General features: G+C 57.0%; 1 protein-coding gene across 2 annotated transcripts in view; it reads left to right on the top strand.

Annotated features, from left to right (window-relative positions):
• Nucleotides 1-2321: 2321 nt before the first annotated feature.
• Nucleotides 2322-8794, top strand: part of PDZK1IP1 (PDZK1 interacting protein 1) — an 8142-nt gene continuing 1669 nt past the window's right edge. The window contains exons 1-4 of one of the 2 annotated variants that reach the window (XM_011926223.1): nt 2322-2667; nt 3355-3501; nt 5961-6069; nt 8241-8336. In XM_011926223.1, coding sequence (XP_011781613.1) covers nt 3435-3501; nt 5961-6069; nt 8241-8336 — 272 coding nt within the window. In that variant the 5' untranslated portion in view covers nt 2322-2667; nt 3355-3434. Of the gene's footprint in view, nt 2668-3250; nt 3502-5960; nt 6070-8240; nt 8337-8794 lie in introns of those variants that run through there. The other variant, XM_011926222.1, reaches the window with a different exon arrangement.

Genomic DNA, 8794 nt, shown 5'->3' with positions numbered 1-8794 from the left:
AACAATGTAGTCTAACAATGTAGTCCACCAATGTAGTCCACTGTCAGAGCCCTGAGCACGCCCTGTATGCTGTTCCCAGACTATTTACATGTCACTGTCCACCGTCCCTTTCTTCAGAACACCCCAGGAAGGGGGCAAAAGTCGGGGCTGGAGGGAGGGGAGGTTGCAGAATCTTCAGCAGCAAACTGGCTCCCTGCACTCCTCAGTCTGGGATTGGAACTAGACACTGCCACCTGCTGGCAGTGAGTGGAATGGCTGACAAGATGGGGTTGGGAGGAAGGAGACTCCTGGAAACAGTCCAGGCCCACTTTGGCTTTTCTGAAGGGCAATCGCACAAGGTCTAGCTGGACGGAGGGCTTGTCTAAGGGGCCTGATGGTTCTGGGTGACATCTGAAGGGCAATCGCATAAGGTCTAGCTGGATGAAGGGCTTGTCTAAGGGGCCTGATGGTTCTGGGTGACAGCTGGGCTGGAACAGGAAGGAGGAACTGAACGTTGATGGAACAGCTGCTCAGGACACACGGTGCAGCCCTGTGGGGCTGCTGAGACCTTAGTCTAGTCCCTGGGCCTAAGCCAGACCAGTAGGGGGCCCACCTTGTTACCATGGAGATCAGGGCTGTGTTCATACAGCTGGGGAGATGACCCTCCACCCGTGTGAAGACCTCCAGGGAGGAGGAGCCAGCCTCAAAGCCAACTGTCCACCCATGCCCCCTCTTTTCTGGAACAACTTGTTTTGCTCTAAAGCTTGGAACTTTGACCCAGGAGGTATGTTTTCCTCCTGTTGGTCACCTGATGTCCTTCCTGTTCATCCCCTTCCCCCACCACTGCCGAAGCACAGTCCAGGGGATCCTTTCCTTTCCCTGGGTTTTTCAGGGAAGTGGAGGATACTGGGGTGAGGAAGGCAGAACCTGGGACTCGAGTGCTGATGGCACTGGTTGGAGGGAGTGGCACAACTGTGACCCCCACCCTCCTTTTCTTAAGTCTCTCCTTGCTAGGCTCCTGGGACACCCCACTTTTCTGGGGTTGCTTCCTCCTGTTTCCTCCTGCCCCTTCTTCCTTTGAAAGACCTTTATGTGTTGGGGCCGTGTCTCTTTCTTTCTATGCTCTCCTTTTGACACCCCTACCCCCGCTACACACAATGGGGAGACCATGAGCTCCCAGGCCTCAGTTACCATCCCTGTGCCGCGGACGGCTCCCAGATGTCCCACTCCAGACCCAGGGATTCTGCAGCCTTCCAGACGTCTCCCTCTGGAAAGCCCACAGGCACTGCAAGCATAATACCTCAAAATCTATAGCTCGTCAATCCTCTCATCCCCCAAACTTGCTCTGGCCCCTACTGAGGCACCAGCATCTACCCAGCTGCCTACGCCAGAAACCTGGGAGTCACCTGCACCCCCACCTCCCACCTGTACCCACTCCCAGTTCAGCACTGTGCTCTAGCAGCCACACCCTGGCTTCTCTACCTCCTCAACAGGGCTCAGATCTGTTCCCACAGCCACTCCCTGCCCAGGTCCAGGCACTGGTGGTGTGGCCACTATAGTAGATCCCCGGACTCCTCTTCTCCAGCCTTTGCGTGCCCCTTTCACTCTCCACACTACATGGAGAGGTGTTTTCCCAAACGCAAAACTGACCACGTGACTCCCCTCCTTAAAATTCTTGGAAAGTCACCAGTAGATGTTTGCTAAATTCAGCCCCATTCCTTACGTTCCAATCAGTGATTCTCTGGCTGTTCATTAACATGCACAGTGCTTACTCCAGTCTGTGCTAGAAGATTCTGAGGACACCAAGTTGGGGGTGGGAGGGAGGACAGGATATACATGTTTGGGAGGCATCACTCAACTCCAAGCAAAGTTCCCCCGGATCACCTTGAGATACTCCATCTTTGGATGGCAGTGGGCCTGACTGCACACGCATGTGAACACACACACCCCCACCACACACACACACCTCACACACACACCCCACACACACCCCACACACACAGGAAGCAGGCCTGAGGCATGATGTCTGAGTGCTCCCGCTGAAACAGGAAGGCAGAATCATCCTGCCATAGGAAGGGCTGCCAAGGAGGCCTGATGAATAGGAGTTTGGTGGCTTCAGGAAAGACAGGCTGTGGAGGGGCCTTCAATTCAGGCGCTGGCTCCTAGGAACCTTCCATCTCTGATGAGACTTTGTTCCAGTTGACCTGCTCCTTTCTAGGGAGTCAGCATCTCAGCTTCCCATACTTCTGGGGTGGGGGTGGGGCAAGGAGACCAGCATGACCCTTGGTCAGGGGCCTGCACAGGAACTCGGGCCACTCTCAGTCCCTGAGTTGGAGGGCCAGGTGGACACCACATGATCTTGGGGAGACTTTTGCCTCTTTGGAGGGCTCTGGCTCCAGGGCCTCCCTGTTCCAGGGGGCTAGATGTGCCTCCCTCAATGCTGCTTTTGGCTATGAGGGTGGTGGGCCCAGGGCTTCCGGGCCCCAGATCGCACCTTGCCACCTGGGGTGTCCGTCCTTTGTCCCCCACAGCAGGCTGTGTTTGCCCATTTTGTCCTCTGTCATGGGTGGAGATGGATCTGAAGTTGGGTGTTGAAGCCTCTGACCAAGCCGGTATCTTGTTTTGAGGCCCTGCCCGGTTTCCAGGGACCACATCTGGGGCCAAGAGGAAGAACCGAACTGGGCCTAGGTCAGCTGGGCTGGGTCAGGGCTTTGGCATGGGCTGTGAAAGCTGGGGACTGAGACCTTCAGGTTCTCTATGGAGATCTTTGCAGGAAGGGGTGGATTTAGGAAGCTACTGGGCTGGGCCAGGGCGTGGAAGGCACCGAAGCTGTGGTGTGTCCCAGCATTAGAGTCCCAGGGTTTGGCTTGGTGGGGTAGGGGCAGGTGAGGGGGAGAACAGGAAATAGGCTAGGCTCTCGGGGGAGTCTGGCAGCTCTGAGCCTTCTCTGGGCTTCTGGGGTTTTCCCCAGGCTCCTGAGCCAGCCAGCACATTTCTTAATCCCACTGTCAGCCTTCCAAGAAGCCCCGCCCACTGGGCTCAGTCAAGGCAGGAGCGACTGTGGTCACCCCTTTCCCTAGAATCCAGCCCCACTGCCAGGAAAAGGGAGCTCAGGGCGTGGAGGTGAGGCTGGGGCTCTCCCACATCTGCTTGGTCCTCATAGCCACCTCCTTAGCTGGCCCCAGTAAGATGACCTCGAATGCCAGCACAAGTGAGCTGGGCACCGGCCAGGGGAGGCCAGGCCTGGCAGCTCATTACCATGGGAGGGAGGGCAGGTTCTCTCCAACGCCGCGTCTTCATTTCTCCTCCCTCCCTCGCCTTCCTCCTTCCTAGCTCCTCTCCTCCAGGGCCAGACTGAGCCCAGGTTGATTTCAGGCGGACACCAACAGACGCCACAGCAGCTCCAGGAGCCCAGACACCGGCGGCCAGAAGCAAGGCTAGGAGCTGCTGCAGCCATGTTGGCCCTCAGCCTGCTCATTCTGGGCCTGCTCACAGCAGTGCCACCTGCCAGCTGTCAGCAAGGTAGCTCAGGAGGAGAGGGTTGGGCACTGGAGCCCCAGGGGTGGATAGGTGGTGTTCTGGCTCCCCTCCCCAGGGCCTTGATACTTACAGTTTGGAGGGGGAGCAGGGACTGGGCTAGCTGAAAGAATGTCCCAAGGCAGAGACCTCTGAACCAAGTCTCTGCCTGTCACTTGTTTTCAATGAGTGAAAACTGGCAACAGCAGGGAAATGTTGGTTCTAGGATCTTGGGGAGGAACAGGGCAGGAGCAGGCATTGCCCAAGGGGTGGCTGGTTCCTGAGTACAGGGGGCCCAGGGATACAAGATGGGTGAGAATGGGCCCAAGCCACCCCTCAAAGGCTTGGGCTTCGTCTCAGCCTCTTGGGCTTGGGTAGAGAACAGTGTCCAGTGTGATTCCCCCAAATATCTGAGCTCTTCGTCCTGCTCTGCCTGAATTGATGTGTGACCTTGAGCAAATCACTGCCCCTTTCTGAGACTCAATTTTCTCACCCATAAAATGAGAACAATAAGCCCAACCCTGCCCAACTCCTGGGGCTGGTGCCAGGTCAGGGGTGTAGAAGGGCTTTGCACCTGGTGAAGCAACACAGCCAAGGTCTGGCTTTCATTCTACACTGTCAGGCTGCACCTGCAGCCAGAGTCTGGGGACTCTGCAGGTAGGACTTGGTCCAGAGGGGACTGGCAAAGATGCTTCCAGAGCTCCCCTCCCACCCCCACCCCAAGCTCTCATGTGTGTCTGCTTCGACTCTGTCTCCCAGGTCTTGGAAGCCCTCTGGGGAACTGCAGACCAGAGAGGTTGAGTCACACAGCAGGCCAAGAAAGGACAGGGCTCAGACCACCTTTCTCCTGCCCCAGGCACTGCCCTTTGCTGTATGTGCCAGTCCCACATGGGAGGAGGAGCAGGGACTGTGGTCCCTGGGGTGACTGGAGGGAATTGGCTGCGGGGTCTAGGAGGAAACAGGGAGGGGCCTCCAAGGGTTGAGCCCTAACTCCCCATGCTTGAGCACCACTGACCTGAGGGAGCAGTCTGAACCGCTAGGGAAACAATGACTCCCAAACCCTGCTTTTTGGCAGGTGTGAAGCTGAGGATAATCACACTGTGTGTCTTCTGCTTCCCCTGGAGATAAGTGAGGTCTGACCTCACTACAGGCCAGAGAGTTCCTAGCCTCCTTCCTCCTTCCCAATATTTGCCAGGCTCGGAGAAGAAGTCAGTTCTCCACTGCAGCAGGACAGCTTTTGGTAGACTCAAAGGAGGACATTTGAGCAGGAGTGAGCCAGAGGAAGGTTTTCCGATGTCCAGCCTGGGTCCCTCAAAATATAGGGATGCAGGTGTTCTGGCCTGGAGGCAGAATACCGCTCGGAAGCCTCCTGCTGACCTGTGTTTTGTCCTGGGACCTCTCCCTGCTGAGGATCTTTTCTCTGCAGGGCTGAGCTCCTGCAGGCTCATGGAGTGCAGTGATGCTGGGGAAGAGGAAAGTCCTTTGGGGAAGCAGGGGCCTGAAGGCAGGGACTTCAGGGAAATCTTGAGGGACTGTGTTGGTGTCAAGGGTCAAAAAGCAGAGAAGGGACCTGGTGCTCTTGCCTGTAATCCCAGCACTTTGGAAGGCCAAGGCCGGATCGCCTGAGCCCAGGAGTTTGAGACCAGCCTGGGCAAAATAGTAAGACCCTGTCTCTATTAAAAAATAAAAAAAATAGAGAAAGGTGCATGGTTGGGGCCTCAACCTAATCTCTGACCCTAGTCCCTGGGCACCCAGCTGGAGGAACCAAAAGCAGCTCAGGTTTTGAGGCTTCTTTCCTGGTCCCCAAGACCCAGAGAAGAGCTCACCCCTCCCTTCTTCCCCTCTAAAGATGTCCTGGTCCACTCCTCTCTCTGGGTACCCCAGGCACCCCAGATCTCCCCAGCTGAGCCGCCCTAAGAGTCTCCCACTCTCATACACTTCTTATCATCAGAGAAACCTCTTGCTGCAGAACAGGATCTTCTAGATCCCAGACCAGTCTTGTCAGCTCTGGGTCCTCCTCAGCCTTCTGGGAGCCACTCCCAGCTGCAAGGCCTAGGTTGGCTGTCCAGGGGGCTGCCCTTTGGTCCCTGGGGCCCAAGTACTCCCTGAGCCCTGCGTGTGACCCCCCTTGGGGAGGGAAAGAGGCTCTGGGATGCCTAGATCTCAGATACAGCACTCTAAGGCTCTTCCCTCCTTGGCTTCTCACTCCTTTCAACTCCTTTCTCTCTGAGCCTCTGTCGTTCCTCCAACTCCCTCCTTTTCCTAAGCTCAGTGGAGCTTAAGATGCTTGAGTGGGTCAGATGGGCCGTATCCCACCCCTGCCTCCCCAGAATGTCTCCTTGGTCCTGGCAGCTGGCTGAGGGCCTTCAGCACAGGTGGGGCCCTTGGGGAGTGAGGCCCCTCGCTCTCCTGCGCATGCAGCCCCACTGTGGCCCCATCTGCTACAGCCCCTCTCCCTGTTTTAGGCCTGGGGAACCTTCAGCCCTGGATGCAGGGCCTCATCGCGGTGGCCGTGTTCCTGGTCCTTGTGGCAATCGCCTTTGCAGTCAATCACTTCTGGTGCCAGGAGGAACCGTGAGTGCTGCCCAAGGGCCCCTGAGCAGGCAAGGTGGGCCCAGGACCACTGCTCTTGCTCTAGTAGCAGTGAGAAGGCCCTCAGAAACCCTGTGTCCAAACCTCCCCGTGTGTGGAAGGGAAACTGAGGCTCAAGGTCGTAGGGTGGGTTGGTGACAGTCGGAATGAGAGCTTAGGCTTGCTGGCTCTCAGACCTGGGCTCTGTGGGCCTCACAGCTCTGGCGCCCACTCCCTGGGAGCTTTGGAGAAACGGCTTCTTTTCTTGGAGTCTTTGTGTTTCTGCAGAGCCAGGATAGCAGCCCAGCCTGTGATGGGGGCTGTAAGGACCTCTAGAAGGGGTGGTCCCTCCTGGTGGGTCAGCTGTGGTACAGAGAGGGCATGGGACAGACACACCTCCTGCCCTCATAGGCTCAGACTAGAGTGAGCTGTCAGAAGTTCAAGAGTTGCTGCTGAGGGAGAGTGCAGAGGACACTGCAGGGCCTGACCCGGTCTGGGGTGGTCAGAGAAGGCTTCCCCATTGCACATTTATCCTGAAACCTGAAGAACGAGGAGGAGTCACTACCAGGTAGAGTGGCATGGGAAGAGCACTGCAGTTGAGGGAAGGGTACATCCAGGTCCTGAGTTAGGGGTATGGCACCAAGGCTGCTGGGGACAGACACACACAGATGAAGAGCGGGTGGGCTGAAATCCAACTCACTCTGCACTTACTAGGTCAGGACCCTCAGGCAACGCTGCCTCTGTCCCAAGGGCGTTTCTTCCCAGATCTCACAAAGGTGGCCTGGTGGCTTAAGTGCTAGCCCCATGCAGGGTTGCTGAGGAAACACCAGTGGCTCAGTGGGTGGAGAAAGGGATGGAGACACCTGAGATGAGGCTGGTGAGGTGGGCAGGCCCAGGCCAACCAGGCTCTTGCACAAGAATGACCTGAGCTTTGGGCTTTACCTAAGTGAGTAGGAATCCAGTGACAAGTTTTTTTTTTTTTGAGCTGGAGTTTTGCTCTTGTTGCCCAGGCTGGAGTGCAATGGCTTGAGGCTTGATCTCGGCTCACTGCAACCTCCGCCTCCTGGGTTCAAGTGGTTCTCCTGCCCCAGCCTCCTGAGCAGCTGGGATTACAGGCTCCTGACACCACTATCAGCTAATTTTCGTATTTTTAGTAGAGACGGGTTTCACCATGTTGGCCAGGCTGGTCTCCAACTCCTGACCTCGTGATCCGCCTGCCTCGGCTTCCCAAAGTGCTGGGATTACAGGCGTAAGCCACCGTGCCCGGCCTCCATGACAAGTTTTTAAGACAGTTTCGGGATGAGACACTGCCTTAGCAGAATGACCCTGGCTGCCTCATGGCAGATGGACGGTGGCGGCTGGGGAGTCTCCAGTCTGCAGACCTGGAGAGCGGTGAGGGGGCCGGCATGAGGTCAGGAGGGGGTCTGGAGTGTAGCAGTGGCCAAGAGGATGAAGTGAAGAGACGGGTCTGAGCGCTGTCTAGGAGGTGGGCACCCTGGGAGTTGGTGGTCACAGGCAGCAGTGGACCCGAGGGGAGGAAGACAGGTATGGCATCGAGGTTTCTCATGGGGGCTCACTCACCAAGGCCCAGAACACAGGAGGACGAGCAAATGTAGGGGCAACTGTTTAATTGGAGACATATGAAGTCTGGGGTGCCTGTGGGATATCTAAGGAAATGAGCAGGTGTTCGGTTCCCTGTGACCCTCGTGAGAGCAGCTTCTGGGAGGCTTCAGGGAGAGCCCACACTGCAGGGGTTTAAATTTTAGTAAGAGGAGAGGAGCTTTTCATTGGATGCTCTTCAGATAGGCTTTCTCCAAGTGCCCCAGCTCTGCCTGAAGGGCCACCAACCACATCTGTGCCCACTGCCCAAGGCACGACCGGGGGAAATTTGAGGCAGACACTGCATCCTGCAGGGTCTGCTGTGGAGGCTGAATGGAGGGCTTTGGACTCAGGATAAGTCTTTTGCAAATATTTGGCCCCCCACCATGGAGTGGGGAGAAAGTGTGAGACCCCATGGGTGGGGCCAGAAGCCGTGGCTGACAGGCCCCGCTGCACACAGCTCTGGGAAGGGCAGTTGCTGGCCTTCGGGCTTGTGAGAACCAGGACCCAGAATAGGGTCTGCTTGGATGAGGAGGGCCCCACTGAGGAGCCCCACTGATGAGTCCCGTCCCCAGGGAGCCTGCGCACATGATCCTGACCGTCGGAAACAAGGCAGATGGAGTCCTGGTGGGAACGGATGGAAGGTACTCTTCAATGGCGGCCAGTTTCAGGTGAGGTGCAGTGCATGGCTGCCCTGTGCGTGCTCCCAGGGCCTAAGGAGAACCTCAAGACGGGTGCTGCTAGGGGGAGGTGGCTGGGGAGGACCAAGACTCATGTGGGCAAAAACCAGTGAGGCAATGCAGGCTTTGTGAGGATTGCAGGGCTCTGTGGGGGAAATGCAGCCTCTGTGTGGGGCGAGGGCTCTGGAAGGGGACAGAGACTTGGGAGGGTAGGGTTTAGCGCAGGCGAGGGGACTCATAGGGCAGTGGGTACCATGGGGACAAGGGGTTCAATGGAAGAAGGGACAAATGAGTGAGGGACTCAGTGAGGGGAAAGCTCAGTAGATGATACAGCTCAGTGGGGGATGGGCTTACTGGGGGATGGACTCAGTGGGGGATGGACTCAGTGGGGGACGGACTCAGTGGGGGATGGATTAAGTGGGGGATGGACTCAGTAGGGGATGGGTTCA

This window comes from Colobus angolensis, unplaced genomic scaffold (genome assembly GCF_000951035.1).
Source record: "Colobus angolensis palliatus isolate OR3802 unplaced genomic scaffold, Cang.pa_1.0 Scaffold68, whole genome shotgun sequence".
Taxonomy (NCBI): domain Eukaryota; kingdom Metazoa; phylum Chordata; class Mammalia; order Primates; family Cercopithecidae; genus Colobus; species Colobus angolensis.
The sequence above is the reverse complement of the archived record's forward strand: the minus strand, read 5'-3'. Positions and strand labels throughout refer to the sequence as shown.